The 18,395-nt window shown below is 41.8% G+C and overlaps 1 protein-coding gene across 2 annotated transcripts in view; it reads left to right on the top strand.

Moving 5' to 3' along the window:
* tenm3 (teneurin transmembrane protein 3) overlaps nt 1-18,395 on the top strand; it is a 180,444-nt gene that overhangs the window by 123,063 nt on the left and 38,986 nt on the right. For both annotated transcript variants that reach the window (XM_028409964.1, XM_028409972.1), the window contains 6 exons: nt 2,134-2,253; nt 3,543-3,675; nt 3,937-4,065; nt 7,905-8,036; nt 8,119-8,254; nt 11,988-12,131. In XM_028409964.1, the coding sequence (XP_028265765.1) occupies nt 2,134-2,253; nt 3,543-3,675; nt 3,937-4,065; nt 7,905-8,036; nt 8,119-8,254; nt 11,988-12,131 (794 nt within the window). The remainder of the gene's footprint in view (nt 1-2,133; nt 2,254-3,542; nt 3,676-3,936; nt 4,066-7,904; nt 8,037-8,118; nt 8,255-11,987; nt 12,132-18,395) is intronic.

Here is an 18,395-nt window from a genome sequence, read left to right as displayed (position 1 = left end):
TTAAAAAAACACACAGATTTCCAAACAAAAATCTTCAAAAAATATCTTGATGTGAACCATTGTATCTGTTTTTACACAGCTGCGTGAAAAAGCTGTCAATACAGAGAGAGAGAGAGATCCTGCCTACCCAGGACTTCAATACAGTTCTTCCAAACACATGCTGAATGACTTCCAGTTCTTCAGTACAAACACGTTTTTCATAACAGAGGGTTTATGGTTAATTCGTGTCATTTCTTCTGTCTCAATGTCTTCTTTCTATAGCCGTGATTGTTTGACTCACAGTACGTCTGCCTGCAGGTCATTGCTTATCCTACTTTTATTTACTATGAAATGAGAAGTAGCAGCTTGGCTTTGCTTTCTGTCTGGATGAATATAGTAGAAAAAGTGCCAGCGAGACCGAGATCACAATATAGGCTTCTATTTTTTTTCTCACCAAGAGCCATTTCTGCTCACATCTGCCTCAGTCATAACATTCATTAAATATGATAAGAAAGAGAAGGATAGGGTGGCAGACTGCAAAACACAGAGTGAAAGGCACAGCTACTGACAGGGAAGAAACATGACAGCACTTCTGTTTAGACGTTTTGCTGCTTTTGTCACATATTTTATATGCTTGCCTAAATGTTTCATAAGAGCACAGGGCCACAACCCTATAATAAAAACGTCCAGTATTTCCATAATGGAATGGGCCTGCAACCTTATAATAAAAATGTTTTATTGGACCTGAAACCAGACCTTGGGTGTGTGTGTGTGTGTGTGTGAGAGAGAGAGAGAGAGAGAGAGAGAAGGTGTTTGAAGCGGAATGCAATTTAAAATCGGTGTTTTATACATACAAAAATATGTGATGTTTTAATTTCTCCTTTCCTTAAACTGAGTGTGAGTTAGCACAAAAATATCCCAGATCAATGGTTAATGATGCCATTAGCTGTAGCAGTCTAATACTTCTGTGGAGCCAGCTTCATATTCAATGGCAGAAACTGCACAAACAATTACCATCAGCCACAGCAGAAAGTAGCTGGGTCCCAAATGAAGGGTTGTGTCCTTTTGTAGACTCTCTGTGTCACAGCGCTGCAGCAAGGCCATCCCATTCCCCAGTCTTTTCAACAAATTCATCCTTCTTTTCACTAAAAATAAGGAATGCATCAGCCCTCACAGCCTTTTTGTTCCTGTGTGAGAGTTAGCAGGTAGTAAGTGCCTACTACAACTTGACCACCATACCTTGGAATGAACAGATCCAATCTTTTTGGATTACATCACGACAGAGACATCTGTCCACAATTGCCTGCAACCTCAGCATCGCTGACGATATCAAGCTGGCAGGTAACACGTCAAGAGCTTCCAGACCTCACAGGACTAGAACCTGCCCTGACTCTCAAAGATCATCCTCCAGGGCAGAGTAGAGGGCAAGTGCCAGAGGCAGACAGGCACACAGGCTGGCTTGTTAAATGTTAAAGAGTTGACCAGCCAACCCTTGACACACTGTAGCATCAGAGGGTCCTGTGCTCTCTGGTATGTCAGCTGACTGACAGAACAGATCAGACATGTGCAATCTTCATGGACTGATGGGAGCTTTTCTTTCACCTGAGCTTAGAGCTCACAGACATAATTCCTGTAAAATGTGGTTGAGCCAAGTGTCAGGGCTGTACGGTTCAGAAATTTCTAAAAACAGGAAACCTGTACATTTAGAATAAAGACAATAATTCCAATGGACAACCTTACCTGAAAGCAGCTCCTGTGGTATAAACCTATGCTAATGAGTGTGACGAGAAGTGCAGCCGCGCTCTGCAGCAACATCAGGGTCCCGTCACAGTGCTCCCACTCCCACAGCCTTGCAGTTACCACCACAGTTGTTGTTTCAAGTGACGCCTCAGTGCACTCTGCAGTTCCCGTCTCGAGGAGCAACAGCAGTGATAAGTTGTTGTGTCACTGTGTGTGGTTGTGTGAGTGTATCACTCTATGTTTGCCTCAGCATAGGTTTTGCCAAAGCACGGAGAAACCTGGGAGTTCAGTAATGATCACTGATGGCTCAATTTGCCCGTTTAATTACACTTACACAAACAGTAATTTAGTTTGTAGGTTTTGCAACTGCCTAAATAAAGCTCTGTTCCTCCATGTGTCTTTGTCTCTCTCCAGCTTGGTGTCTGTAATTCGAGGTCAGGTGCTGACAGCAGACGGAACACCTCTGATTGGAGTCAATGTGACGTTTGTCCACTACCCTGAACACGGATACACTATAACACGCAAGGATGGCATGTGTGTATTTACTCTTTATATTTATACCATGCTTGCAATGAATTGTATGTATAATTTATACAGTGCACATTATGTTTTGCATACGAGTACACGATTTCAAGTGCTTTCACACCATAGAAAATGAATAGGAGTGGCTCTAGGACAGACCCCTGAGGCTCACCCGTGGTTTACACTGAAGTGAAGACAGAAGTGTACCTTCCTGCAAACACTGAGATCTGTCTGTCTCATTTACAAGAAGCACAGACAAGAAACACAGACAACACCTATATGTTATACAATACTGTTTCACGCCAGGGATTACCCTGGGATCTCCAATTGTTCCACATACTATTGACATTGCCTCCTTGTGGTAACAAGGCAGACAACAAATTCCTTCTTTCTCATACTCACAAGGATGTCTTAATCGTTTATGGATGGCCTCCTTTATAAAACATATGAATAAATACAATGTATCAACATCCACAGTAGTATATTACTTGTGGCTAATTAGAGAAGCAATGCTTTTTATGTGAGGAACTTAGAAATGAAGGCAAAGTAATTAGGTGATGAATTTATTAGAATGTTAGGCTCCTGGTCTAATTGAGGCATTATATACTAAGTTTATGTGAACACACAAAGAACCATATTGAGATGTTAGTGGTTTTTATCTCTGCTTGAAATCACAGGTCACCAAAGGAATTTAAATATAGCTGCTAACAAATTGCATAAAAAAATATAAAACACTTGATGAAAAGCCAGTTCAGCAAAACAATGAGAGAGTGCTTAAATCACATCTATATTCTACTCTGACCCCCTCCACCTCCCCCTTCTCCACTCCAGGCTCTTTCTTCAATCTCAAGCACATCAGCTGGAGAGGTGTGAATGGAAGACTCTTTTAAAATGCATTGGATTCACAAGGATGCAATCAATCACTGCTTCACACACATACACACAGAACAAAAGTGCTCCCACACGCAGCAACAACTACAGATGAGCACGTGCAGTAAACACACACAGGGAAATGCATGTAAATTCACTAAGGCATAAACACACTCATAGAATTTAAATGAGCCAATTACAACTTCACAGTTCAACATTTAAGAGCCAATGGGTTCACTGCTTTGCTCCTCCGGGCAAATCCCCTGGTACATGCGTCAAGAGTTTTAAGGTTAACACAACTCAATCAATGCAGCCTTAATCAAGCCAACATGTTAATTCGCTCTAATGAAATTCACTGTCCTCTGCAGCCGACTGTGGGTTTTTCCAGCACTTACACTACATTCATTGGTTTGCTGTGGATGTGTTGGCAGGTTCGATCTCCTGGCCAATGGCGGGGCATCTTTGACGTTGAGTTTTGAGCGCGCTCCCTTCCTCACTCAGTACAGGACGGTGTGGGTTCCGTGGAATGTCTTCTATGTGATGGACACGCTGGTCATGAAGAAGGTGAGGCTGAAAGTGTAGCTTTTGATGTTCCACTTTACTTTGAACAAATATCTGGAGCTTTCATCATTGACCTTTTATTATTTCCCACTGACTGAACAGGCAGTTATTACATGTGTTTCTGACATAATGACTCAATTATCATATGGAGCGAGATGGCATTCTTGGTCTGATTGTTCTTCCATGACAGGCTAAGTGAGTGACTAATGAAGTCAGTGTTTCAAAGCCTCACTGAATGACACATGTCATGTCGGGCTGTTTCAGGAGGAGAATGACATTCCAAGCTGTGACCTGAGCGGGTTCATCAGACCCAGTCCCGTCATTGTTGCTTCCCCTCTGTCAACTTTTTACAGAAGTTCTCCTGAGGATGGGCCCATCATACCTGAGACACAGGTAATAAAAACACAGCAACGGAAGCTTATTAAAAAGCTTTCCATGCATTTTTTTTCTTAACTTGTGATTTAATAATGTGCTTTATTTAGGGTTCCTTTACAGATTTAAAAATGTGTAGGTCTATATAAGAAAGTGTAAAAAAATATAAAAAAATCACGCAGTCTCTTGCGACTAAGTTGCTTGCATGCAAAGTGATGATGACGGGTCTTGTATATTAATAGTGTATATTATATAATAAAGCACCACCTTGCACAACATTACATCAGTCACTTAGGGATGTTCATCTTTGCTCACAGGGCTACAAGGATGACACAAATGCGTGAGAGATCATACATAGTATTATAAGTTACTGCATCACTGGTTACTTATATTCATCTAAAGTACTCCTCCATTTAGTGGTAAAAAGAGATAAGATAGGAAGCATTTATATTCAGAATGTTCCTGAAAAGGCCTCTTTGGAGATGTACAGACCTACATGCAGGGTGAGACCGGCCTCTGGAGTGTGCATTACTTTATCAGGGGGAACTCTCTTATCAGCAGGCCCTTGTAATTTAACAATGGTCTGACATCCATAGCGTCAAATATATGCTCATATCATGGTGTCATGAATCTCTTTGGGCTATAGACTGGAAAGCAGAACATTTCACATTTTGGACATGTTGATTTAAACACACGCAGTAATCAAGTAAACAGTTTACTGATCAAATACATCGCTTCCCTTTTAGAGGTATGTAATGTGCTCTTCCAAGTCAAATAGTACAACTCATTTTCCTAGTTGTTTACACTCACGTTGGTGCTGTCAACAAAACTGAGAGGAGAAGCAGGCTCCTGAGGCCCAGCTGTCGGAAGACGTGCTAAACACTAACACATTAAGCAGACTGTGTCCTGCAGAGGCGGACAGGGATAGTGACAAACACACACTTACCACAGAGTGAGGAATTGTGGCTCTGGAGTGGTTGTTTTTATAGGAAACTAGTGATACATGTGCGCACACACACACACTGGGCCCCACCCTACCTCCTGTCTCTAATTGCCTGTGAACCTAATAGTACGTTTCTCTTGGCAGGCAAGTTAGACTCATCATGGAGGAATGTTGTAATTGCATACACATTACACTGTGTTATCTTTGTGGCGTGTGTGTTGTGTGTAAGAGAAAGGAAAAGAGGGAGGTGTATTGGCTGTGTGGGTGCCGGATAGATTGGGAGGATGAAATACAGTGTGTGTGTGTGTGTGTGTTGGGGGGGGGGGGGGGTGATTTCTTTATCGTCACATTGCGTTAACCAGTCCACAGAGGAAATGAACCAGATGACAAAACTCTGTGTGTGTTTTTATATTTTTACAACCCTGAACCGGCGCTCTATAATTATTTTTTATTTGACAAGCGTGTGAGTGTGTGCCTGTCTATCTGCGATAAAGAGAAGGAGTGTGTGCATGAAAGAATAGCATGTGTGTGTGTGTGTGTGTGAGTACAGATCAAAAGCAGGCGAATGGAAAGCTGCTTCTTAGGTTTTGGTGGAGCTGAGTCCATTAGAGAGGAGGGCAGTGAAAAGGGCAGTCTTAAAGGGGATGTAATGGATCTGTAATGAAGGCTAAATGCCCAGCTAATGAAAAGGCAATAGTGCAGCTGAAAAGGATAACACCGGAACAGTCCAAATGGTTTATTACCTGAGGATTTTTCCTTTTCTGTATTCTCACATATTTGCTTTGGATTCTGCTGTTTATAAGATGTGTTCCTTGTTTCCTCAGCCTCTCAGAGCTAAAAGGATCTTAAAGCAAGTGTGGGAACTTATATGAAAAAGCCCGTTTTATCTTATTTAAACTTGTGTTGGTCTAGTGGGGACTAACAGTAAGGCGGCTTCGGATAGAACCACATCTGAATGGTGGCTCTGGGCCTGTGGTTGGAAACTGGAGCACCTGGAAGAAGTTCAACACAAACACAGCGAGAACATGTAATCTCCACAGAGAACAAAACCTGGACAAGCACTTAAACAGCTCACAGGCTGCAAAGCCTCAAATGACATGTTGCAGTCCTATTAGTGTTAAGTTATATCGTTTTACTTCCTTGGAATCACAGGAGTGTACAATAATTTCAATGAGTTAGAACACCTAGTGCCAAAGTAAACACACATCACAATTCATAGACCAACTTGGTTCACTTTCGACCCCCGGTACTCACCATCTATGGGCATGCATGCACTCTTCCTGTGAGCAGAAAGCAGCTGTGCTAAGAAATAAACCCAAGAGAACAGAGAGGTGCCAAAATGTGCAGTTCCTCAAATGGCCACTGGGTGGTGGCACAAAAAAGTGCAAAGTGAACAGGCCTGGTACAAAAACAGTTTTGGTTCCAATAGATAATCACTGTTTGTGACATATTTTAGCAAAATAACAAGAAGCCAGGGATATTCTAAGCAGATATTCTACTGAAAGTAAAAATAAATTATAAATTATAAAGAAAAAGTAATGTGTTTTTGGAAATTAAAATAAATGAGAAGGATATTAAATACAATATCTGTGATGGTGACATCAGATCTTTATCATCATACAACTAGGAACCAATCTGTGTCGTCACCCATTGGACTGCTCGGACTGTTGCCATGTTGCATTTGAGCTTGCCTTAACTCCTGGTTAATCCAAATATAAGCAAAGAGGTGGGGCGTGAGTGGCAGCTGGAAGCTGGAAGCTTCTGTGAGATGGCACCCATCTGTCACTAACCCCATTCGCAGTTTTAGTCTTAAAACAATGAGTAACTTATATATAAGTGTACATACAGTTGATACAAAAAAGCGATCTCATCAATAGGCTAAAAACATTTTGTACCTGGCTGTAAAGGTGTGTTTTTCTGACACATCTGAAACATTGGAGTCTTCAGGGAAGGATTTACTTTTGGAGCTAGCCCCAAGAGGCCACTGGGGGAACTGCAGATTTTTAACTCGTGTCTTTGCCTCATTTCTCAGAGGTTAACACTTGTTACCATCAAATACGAACATGAGATGGGAAATGCCTTGTCTCTGCTGCCCTCCTCCCAACTCTGTGCCATCCCTCCACTGACAGCGATCCCACATCAGGAGCAACACTGGGACATGTTGCGTGTCCTATGCTTCATGTGGCTGCCTACTGACAGAGCGCTGATCTAGTCTGACTCATCCCCTTCAAGTTCAGTACAAGGACACGTGCATAAACACACTGTGACAAAAACACACATGAATGCCTGCATAGATAATATGCATACTTAAAGCCACTTATGCATGCACCTGCACAGAAATGAGATATTTTCTCCTCTTTAACAAGCAGAGACAAAGAGCAGAGGATGATACGGCGCTTGACAGTGAACGGTGAGCAAAGTGGCAGATGTGAAACTAAAAGACGATCTCTCACGGTGGATAACAAAAGGTCAAGGTGGTGTCAGTGTGTTGTGCGTTGCTTTGAGGGTGTTATGATTGAAATCAGTGGTCCTGCTACTTGTCCTTCACCACACACTGCACTTAATAAAATATATACTTAAACATGCCTTCAAAGAGGTAAGCTGGGGACCCCCTCAGGTCTGGAGACTTGAAAGCACTGTTTTTGAAGTGCAGCCAGAGTCCATTACCAACTGCTTCACTGTGTTGTCACAAAACAGTGACTGAACCCAGATACCACAATTCTTTGGTGTTTTATTTTGTTGCAGGTCAAAGAAATGTTAATGTTTTTATTTTTTTATTAAATAAAACATATTCAAATAATGTAGGTAGGTGTAAACTACCTACAGAGTTAAATATATGCACACAATGCCATACTGCTAGTGGCTATATGAAGCTGTGCCCAATTACCAGTTGGTCCCTGTGATTTCTCCTCTGCAGGTTTTACAAGAAGACACCTCAATACCAGGAAGTGACCTAAACCTGATTTACCTGAGCTCCAGAGCTGCAGGATATAAACCAGTCCTCAAAGTCACCATGACACAGTCATCCATACCTTTCAACCTGATGAAGGTAAGATGTCATTTCAGTTCAGTCACTGTGAAATGATTGTAGTGAAGTTTAGCAAACAGTATGTTTGTTGCTATTGATCCAGGTTCACCTGATGGTGGCAGTGGTGGGCCGCCTCTTCCAGAAATGGTTCCCTGCCCAACCAAACCTGTCGTACACCTTTATCTGGGACAAGACCGATGCCTATGGACAGCGTGTCTATGGACTGTCAGAGGCAGTTGGTGAGTATGCTAAAGATTAAGAATTAAGATTAAGAATACCTTTATTAGTCCCACAATAGGGAAATTGCGTAAAAAACAAGAAGGCTAAAGAGGTTGATATTTCCAGCCTTTTTAGATGATCAGTGTATGTAAGATTGATTATTTAAAAAACAGGATGTCCATGTTATAGTTACGTGTCTGCATTTTATGTCCAAACCTATCCAAGTAGCTTAGGGTTTTTCTAATAGAAGTAAGCAACTCTGTCTTCCTGGGTGAACGTCTTGAGCACATTTCTAGCCGCCATTCTGCCCTCCATCTCCTCCTGTGGGCTTTTGGCGGCCTTCATACTAGTCTGCGTAAGCTCTGTGGCCCAAAGTGTGACAATCTGTCATTTCTGGGGCAGGCAAATATTGACTCAGTGTGATATTTTTTATGTAAAGTGCAGCTATAGCCGAACATAATGTCGTGATGAGTTTTATCCAACAGTTAACTTCACACAAAGTGCAGTATCTGGTGTTGTCGCCCTGCATCTCTTCTCTACCACATCTTTGAATGTTTTTAAGATGCTTGGCAGGTGTGGTGTCCAATCCTCTTGGAGAACTTGTCACAAGTCATGTGTGGACCGTCTCTATGTTCAATCCCAGACTGACTCCATGATGTGGAGATCAGGGCTCAGTGGGGGTGTGGTCCATCTGTTGCAGGACCCCTTCTTCTGTTTTGTCTCTGAATGTCATTCTAGCTGGCTTTGGTTGTCTGTCCTGCTGGAGAATGAATTATCAGATGGCGTGATAGATAAAAGCCTGCTGCTGTAATTCGCACCAATGCAGATATCTCACATTTCAAGGTTTCTTAAAGGAATGGGTTGCAGACTGCAAAATACTCCATTACTTTTTTTCAAGTGGTGGTTTGGACTGTGAAATTGGAAGCATTGCTCCAAATGTGAGTAGCAACAAGAAAGGCTAGATGCCTTTAAAATCAAACTTCTGAAGAGGTGAAGTTCTATTAATTACTCAGGGGGCAAAACAGCATATTTAAGTGCAGAGGGGCTGATGTAGTGAGTTGTTTTGGTAAGCTTTCCTTTTCCCCTAATGATTTTACAGTTAACTGGCTTTGTGCTGTTTTTATAAATAATGGAGCAGAAGCCAGGAGGTTAAGCAGCACTGTGAGGCTCTGCGACCAGAAGGCGTTAGATCCCAAGACTTCCCATATAATAGCAGTAAATGAATAACCCATTGCTCTGTTTAAAAGCTACTGATTAAGATGCAGCTGGTCTGTGCAGACAGCTGCTATAGACGGTGCACTTACATCAGCATACACTGGTTCCTGCAAGTGTCTCCTGTGTGCACCAGAATCTGAATTTTGAAGATTACATTGTGTGAGTAAGGAGTACTAGCTCTGATCTGCCCTCTAGTGGGTCTACTCTTTCAGGTATACAATCAGTCCAGAGGTGGTGGACACTTATGGAAGATAGTGATAATGCCAGTCCAACTGTGTGACATAGATGAATCAATCGTATATAATTAGTTGCATCAATTCATCCTAAAACAACTCCTTGCACACTACTTACTGTGTGCAGAACGTGGTGCCGGCTGTCTCCTGAACCTGCATAAAGCAGCAGGTTCAAACACAGCTTTGACAGGGAAATGGCTGGAACATAATGGGCATGCTAACCCTTCTGACACCTTTATGAGGGACAAGTCCAGCAGACGCCCTCCTCTCTGAGTTATGCTTGTGGTAGCCCAGCTTAATGGGTCTAACATAAAGACGATTTACTGCCATGTTTTGTAACACTTGTGAAATTGGTGGCCATAAGTTATAGTAAAGTAGCCGAACCACAGGAATATTACAGTCCATGCGTGGCCACTATTAAAATCAGACAGTGTTAAGGTTGTATTCATCAGCAGGGCACCTGCACCATTGCATTTACCTGTGTAGTTCAATCATTTTATACAGACTGAAAACTTTTACTGTTACTGTGTTGAAAAGTTTGGGCCCAGCATACCACTTGTCACAGTCACAGGAGTTGGACGCCCACACTGAGTCTGGTTCTCATAGAAAGGAAATGTTCCTCCCAGCTGTCCCTTACTCATAGAGGATTTTCTTTACAGTACTGTTAGGTCTTAACCTTACTTTTACATTTGCCCTGAGATGACCCCCTGACTTTTTGCAGTAAAGTTCAAATGTGTATGGCAAGTTTAATTGTAGCACAAATAAAAAACATATATAGTTTGTGAGTTTAGGCTCATTGATGTTCTGAATCCCTATTGGTGTGCAAGAAACAGGAAAAATGATCTGATTTTGTTTTTACCATGGAAAAATCAAAGCATCCCACATCTGCCTGCATGATTTATGACCAGGACCATAATTCAGAGAAGTTTCTGCTAATCTGTAAAAAAAAAGATTTGTAAGGCCGTCAAAATGATGTAGTTACATACTTTTGCAACATGATGCTACACGTAAGCAATTCTCCAATACTGCTAACACCTGTGTGCATGATGACAATTTATATTGACAGCTTATTTAGGTTTTTGTATAATTAATAATTCAATAAATAGTGTTTGCATTCTTTCTACATGTAGCCTTGAGTGTGCTGTTTCTTTGTAGGTGCAGGATTTTATGTTACAGTAAACAGTGATCTCACACTCACTACAAAAACTTGCTGAGATGTCTTGGGGTTTTATGGTTGACAAATGAAGTACTGTAAAATGTCCCGAATAAAAAAAGCACAAAGACCTGCTGAATCTGCCACAGATCAGAGTGTAATCCCTCTCAGAGTAAATGCCAGATTTAGGACAATTTTGGACTTGTGAGTGCTAATCTTTTTTTTTTTTTTTTGGCTTTAAGACCATCTGCCGGATCGGCCAGTCAGCATCTATCAGACTATGCATTATAAACTACAAACCTCTTTAAGATAAGGTTTGTAGGCAACATGAATAAATGGTTGTACAGGCCCAGACAGTGATTAATAACAGATATAGCAGGACAGATGATTTATGCCAAGGGAGGCACAGAAGCGTGTCTGCCGTCTGCAGTCCTTGGCAGCCAACGGACACACAGGGCACACATTACATCAGGTTAATTCAAACAAACCTTGGGGATTATAGCAGCACACTGACAAATAATCACACTGTCCAAGACATGACGGTTCTGCACATGTACAAGAGATAAATAAAAGAAATGTTGTGCCGTAAACTGTACCTGTCATGATAACACATCTAAAACGGATAATTACAGTAAAATGCAGCCACTAACACACAATCTCTGTGACACACTTTGTTTTTCCTTCTCCTGTCCTTCACTTTTTACTTCACACCACCACTTTTCGAATCTCGCTGCTTCTTTCATCCCCCTGAAGATTTTCCTTCTAGATTTTAGATGCACACGGCTCGAGTAGCTGCCAGTTCACACAATGAAAATGGCAGAAAAAGCACAGGACAGTGTGTGTTGATTTGGCAAGTGTCCCACCCATGACGTTACAGCGTTGAACTTCATGGAGACAGGCGGACAGGCCTGACAAGTAGTGAAAAGAAGAAAGTCAAAGTGTGTGTGTGTTGGGCCAGAGAATGAAGGCTCCCAGTAAACCAGCAGCGGGAGTCAGTTGGATGTTAAAAACAGCAGACAGATGGAGGTTAACTCTGTGCTTCGGACCTGTTTGCTTTGCTCTGAATCGCACAAACGTTGTTTTGTTTTGTTTGAACACAGTCATAGGAAAACATAGAGGGTAACTGGCTTTGGTATATGTGTGTTTTTGCAGTGTCGGTGGGATTTGAATACGAGTCCTGCTTGGACCTCATCCTGTGGGAGAAGAGGACGGCCATTTTGCAAGGCTATGAGCTGGATGCTTCCAACATGGGAGGGTGGACACTGGATAAACATCACATCCTGGACGTACAGAATGGTAGGTGCTATAAGCTACATGTTGACACTGTATAACACCACTGATCGCTGACCACAGTATTTTATTACAGAGGTCCGAACATGTGGCTGGGATTAGAGGCACAGTGTTCAGTTGGGTTAGGTTAGTTTCCATCTGATTGCAGTTGATAGAACCAATACAAGGGTTAGTTGTACATTTATACATATAAGAAATACCATATCATTTGCCAGGTTCACATTAAAATAATAATTTCATATTTACAGCAGATTTTTAAAATCACCTCTGCCACCGTGCTTCTCTATAATTTTAATTTTTGTTTTTTCTGAATTGTTCTTGTTCCACCATTGTCATTCACATGAATGCACAATAAAGTAGGTTGTATGAACAGGTGAGAACAATCAGGACTGACAGACAGACCGGGTGCCAAGTGTAAGACAAAGACCTACCAGCATGCCAAATATACTCCATGCTATACATCATGAACTAGATGTTTATTTTTATTGAGGTACAAAAAATCCAAATTTAATTCTATATATCATTTTTCCCCTCTCTCCACATATAATTACTGCTTGATTGTGGGTCTATGACTGAGCAGTCTTAATAGCAGTTTAAAAGTTCATTCTGGTAGTTATCAGAATGATTGTTGTCATGGAGGCTCGGGCTGATGGGAACTGTTTCTTTTCAGAAGTGCGTGTGTGTGTGTGTGCATTCCTTGTTGATTATTCTCTTGGATTTGTTCCAGCTGCCCAGTAGAACTTTTGCTGGCCTTTCATCACTGACTCTCATACACACACACACAGACAGGCCTCCATCGCTCCTCTTTTTCTGCTCATTGTATTGTTTTATATTTATATATATATATATATCCTTCTGTCTTTAGATGTGTAAAGACAGCTTCTTGTGCATTTTCTCCGCCATGTTGCTTTTAGTGCACAAAATGTAAAATAACTTAACGTTTTTTTAATTGATTGGCCGGAATGTGCAGCATGATTTCAAACAGTCGAACAGACGGCCACATCTTTTAGTGTATTAAAACTATTTTTCCCTAGTCAAGGGTGCATCACCACTTTATATATGCACACATACATATTTAAAGTATGTATTTATGAAGGCGCTTCCCCACACAACCCCACTACCTCCTCCTTCCATCCCTCCCTCCGCTGCTGTCCTCTATCTGTCACCCCATCCATCACATTGCTATTCATCCCTCTCTCCCTGCAGTCCTCTTGGGCTTTCAACACCTTGTCACCCGATTCAGCACACGTGTGTGTGTGTGTGTGTGTGTGTGTGTGTGTGTGTGTGTGTGTGTGTGTGTGTCTAAAGTGCAGGTGTGATTTGTGATTTTCTGTCCATATGCACGCTGGTCTCTGTGGGTGTGATTTTGTGTCTTGAGGGACAGCACTGTATTGCACAGTGTGTGTTTTGTCCCCTTGAGACAGCACTGTACGAACATCAGACCGATCCTGTCTGCATGTGTGTTTGAAGGAGAGAGCCCAACACTCCTGCAGTGTTTGCTTTGTAGTTTGTCTCGTGGCTCCACTAATGATTTGCAATTTGGAAATGTCTGTACAGTGAGCGCTGACTTCTAATGGTCTGCCAGTGAAGCCCATCTTGCACGATTTCATTGTTTCTTGTTATGTTTTCATGTCTTGACAAGGAAGACCAGCTCCTATCCTATTTACTGAAAGTTTGTGTATTCAAATGTGAGGTGTATTTTTATTGTATTTATTTTCAGTGCAGCAGGCATGTTCAGCCCTTAGTTTGTACATCAGTTGGTCTCGTCAGACTGTTTGACAGCCATGTGTGGAGAAAACATAATAAATGAGCTGTATGTTATGGCCACATTCTCCTAAACAACTGAACGAGTATTGTGGCTATCGTCAGTGTTGGAGGTTCCAGGTCGTTTTCTATAGGCATGACTCTGCTGCACCACATACGGACACATGCTTAGGGTTCTATTTGAATGGAGTTGTGCTGTTTTCAACATGAACTGTAGACCAACAGACAGAGACTGTGACTGTCAATCCTTTACAGACAGTGAGTCATATAGTAGAAGGGAGCTGTTTGGGTCGCTCATTATGTTAGATTAGATTAGATTAGATTAGATTAGATTAGATTAGATTAGAATTCTTCAAAGAACCTGTTTTGCCCTGATATGACAAAGCTATCCAACATTTAATAATACACGTAGTTGTTATCATTGGGTAGTGATACTTGTGAAGATGATTAAGATTAAGATGTACTTTATTAATCCCTGTGGAGAAATTAGGTAAAATTACACTACACTATTACACTATTATTGCTTATTATTATTATTATTATTGGTGTGCAATAACTGCTGACAAAGTCACTCCTTACAGTACTCTTGTGTTACCAGAAATTAAAAGCCCTTTCTGACTCCTTGCAAACATTGCTGTCCACATTGACCTAACAAGCACGTCTTCTGAATGTGGGAGAAAAACCCACGCAGGCACAGGGAGAACGTGCAAACTCCACAGAAAGGAAGAAGAACCTGTATATGAGACATATAGGAAAAATAGCAGTCTAAATTATTTTGATTACTCTGTTATTTGTATCTTCTATACACTCTTCTGTATGCTGTTGTAACTGTGATGATCTATATTCTTTCCCAGCTTCCAGTCATCTTCCCATGGAGGCTGGTGATGAGTCAGGGCATTGTAAGCAGCAGTGTGTCTTATATAACCACTTTTTACTGTGACGAGGAGGCACAGCTCAGTTGTTTCACATGGGGTGTATGGTTCTTATTTTACAACATTCAAGTGTGCTTCTTATGTGTGACGCCTTAATCAATTGAAAAACAACAGTCGGTCACTTTGCAGTTTTCATCATGCAGGTCAGAGTAATTCAGGGTGACTGCTGGAAATAAAATGGCTAAGGTTAAGGTTAAGCTCATTTACATTTGGCACCAATAAGATCAATTTAATGAAATTCCCTTAGAGATTTTACTACATGTGAGTTTGGGCAGACTTGAAGGTAAAGTGCAACTGAACCAGATGAAAGCAAACTAGCAACAAACCAAACAAAAGGAACGACTAACACGTGGTGTACTGGAAATTCATTTCGCAGTATATTGTAACTGCATACATGAGTTGGTGGGAGATTAGGATTGTTACAAAAAAAATCAGATGAGAGTGAAGGAATAAGAGACACATTGGATTGTTTTGTGCCTGCACCTTAACACCAAACACACACACCTGGTGTTGTGTGATTTGTGAGCACTGAGTATTGAGCACTGCTGAACAACTCAGATAAGACTGGATGAAAGAGAGCAAGTGTGTGCAAGTGTGTGCGTGTGTGTGCGTATGTGTGTGGTGAGTTTAAGGGGCAGAAGGTTGCGTCGATCTGCTTCCTTGTCATGTATTGTGAGAATATTCCCCGGTACCTGTGTGTGTGTGTGTGTGTGATTTCCATGTAAGTGTGCCTGTGATTCTTTTTTGAAGTCCATGTTTGTCTGTGTATTCACACAAAAGTGTGTGTAGAGAGGGAGACTGGGGGAGTATGAATGTGTAAGCTGCCCAGTAAAGCACTGCACTCAGTTATTCAGACACTAAGCAGCTCAGCCACAGCTGGAGGGCTTTAGCGCTTTGCTCCAGAGAACACCAAAAAGTTACTTTTCCCAGACTAATCAAAGTCAAAATTACTGTACTTCAAATAGCTTTACATTTGTATTTGTTTTCTTGCCATTTGCATCATATGCATCACAATTTGTAGAAGGTTTTTTTTTTTTGTTAAAAAATGAATTAGGTATAAGCAGATGGAAAAGGCGCTGCCTCCTGGTACTGAGCTGGGATAGCTGGTGGAGTCACTCATTTTTTAACCTTTTTACTCAGGAAATCTAGTCGACAGCAGGGATCACTTTAAGCCCTCCTTCCCTAGGTAATCCTTCTAGACAGTTGCCATTGTCTCAAACTGTAGTCTAAATAGAATTCAAATTGGGCCGGTGTGTAACTGTGTAACTCTCCTATTTATATAAACGAGCAGACAATTGTTATGCTTAATCAATCATGCCTTATGATTGCTGGTCTACCTGTGCAATAACGTAACAACTAACAATTATAATACTCGCCTCAATAGTGTTCTTGTAGCAGAGCCAGAGACTGAACAGATCTGCTACCTCTAATACAATCTGTATGACAGATATGCATGAACTCTGCCATTTATTATTAAAGTTTCATCAGAGCGGCATTCTTCTTCAGGGTTAACTAGCTCAGTCCATGACTAGTTTAAGATATTCTGGAGGAAAAAACTTCATTTCAGTATCACCTGTCAGTAGCAGAGTCTTTCATTTCATATTAAGGTACCTACATTTGTTCATTTGTCCTTCACCATTAGAGACAACCTTCTTTAATATTGCAGAAGTGTAATCCACTGATTGGCTGAAGGTTATTCTTCACACTGATTTCCAGTCCCACGGACCTACCGTCATTATTCAACGCTTTCATACATTATACATGCTGTGTGCCTTCGTGTGAAATATTATTTGACTGCGTTTGACCCTTGTTTATTCTGCATGCGGCTGCCGCGGTGCGTGTGGTTGAATACGACAAAGGCGCAGCGCGTCGCTTGGCTCCTGTACAGATAGAAAAGCAGCGCTGCTAATAATGTTACTGCAGCGGTTGGCTCATTTGTTTTGCATGTTTTCCATGACCACAATTCAAGTTCAGGTGTCACGGCTCACGCTGGACGCAGTAAGAATGTAAAAAACCTTAGTTTGAAGAGAGAGTTTGGAGATCAAGGTCAAATGAAATCAGCTACAAGCACACACATAGGAAGCCATGTGAGAAAGCCTTGCTGCTCTCTCTTTTAACACAGCAGGAGAATCCAATGTTCTCCTCTCACTATCGCCTCCCAGCACACACACACGCACGCTTTTCTTTCCAGTAAGGCAACTAGTTGGTGTAGACCGCGGCACAGCATGTGAGGAACCCCACTGACTCGGCCTCTGTTGATCAATCGACACCTACTAATGGAGGGGGAGATGAAAGAGGGAGAGAAGGAGATGAGGACAGAGGGAAGAAGAGAGAGGGAAATAGCTGGATGGGAACTGACTGATATGGATTTAAGGGCCGATAGCGATATCTCATGCTGAGTGTAGAAAAAGGTATAGGTTTAATGTGTTTATGACAAAAGCTTCCTGAAATTAGAAGCATGCATTTTTTACCACAAAACACAAATGGTTATGTCCTTTTGGATCTTAAATATTCTGATGCATGGACACTGGTTTGCAACCCAAACGCCGACAAATACTTCCTCGTAGAGAAGATTGAAGGAGGGTGTCTGGACTTGCAGAGTTTTTTTTTTTTACTCCTCCTCATTCAATGTGTTAAAGCAAGACAAAGTCTAGACATTTGCTGCTCCTCCAAGCAGCCTCATCAGTTCTAACTGTTTGGTGGCGAAACGTGGTTTATATGTGGTGGAGGACCTCAGTGGGTAGGTCTGTGTGGAACTCACAAACAATAGCTCTAAATGTCTCCATACTTACCTGTGTTGGTCTGTGTCTGGTGTGTCTAACGACTGGCTAACGACTGTGAGACTGCAGGGGGGCTGTGGTGGTGGGTACAGTTTGTGCTCTGTGCTGCAGGGTCCTGATGACTCCCAGTTTGTGTTCCAGTGAATGTGTGAATCAAACAACGGGTACTGGTCTGTGTGTGGGCTTTCTGTACACTTCCACATTGAGGCTCCTGTCCTCCTCAATGTGAACTGTCCAACAAGGCCAGATTGTTGTCCCTGGTGTCCTCCCGAGTGAACTTGGTGTTGTCGTCCACTGCTTTGATGTGTTCTGTGAACCGTTCCACTCATGGGTTTTGAGTTTTGACCCAGGTGTCATCCACATATCTAAACCAGTGGGTGGGGGTGGTGGCAGGAAAGAAACTCAGGGCTCTTCTCTCCACTTCTTCCATGTAGAGGTTGGCCACAACTGGCGACACAGGTGATGCCATTGCACAGCCGTGCTCTGTCTGTAAAAGTCCTGTTTGTTATGTCAGTCAAGTGAAAGAACCTGAGATATTAGGAGGCATTTTGTTTGACTTTAAAGACATTCAACTTTATTTTTTATCAAAAGTAAAGACATGAGACCTGCCTCATAGACATGTGCAGGTGCAGGAGTTTCATTTACCTCCAATTAGCCACTGTAGGTCAGGATGTGGAGCTCAGGCCTGTCCTAAGACTACCTCTAAAGAAAGCCTGGAGGTTTCTTATACCATGTATGGACATGGTATAAAAGGGCTTGGCCAATAATAATTCCAGAGAGCATGAGATGTTTGG

Source organism: Parambassis ranga, chromosome 1 (genome assembly GCF_900634625.1).
Source record: "Parambassis ranga chromosome 1, fParRan2.1, whole genome shotgun sequence".
Taxonomy (NCBI): Eukaryota; Metazoa; Chordata; class Actinopteri; family Ambassidae; genus Parambassis; species Parambassis ranga.
Note: the sequence above shows the minus strand (reverse complement) of the source record. Positions and strands in the feature narration are given on the sequence as shown.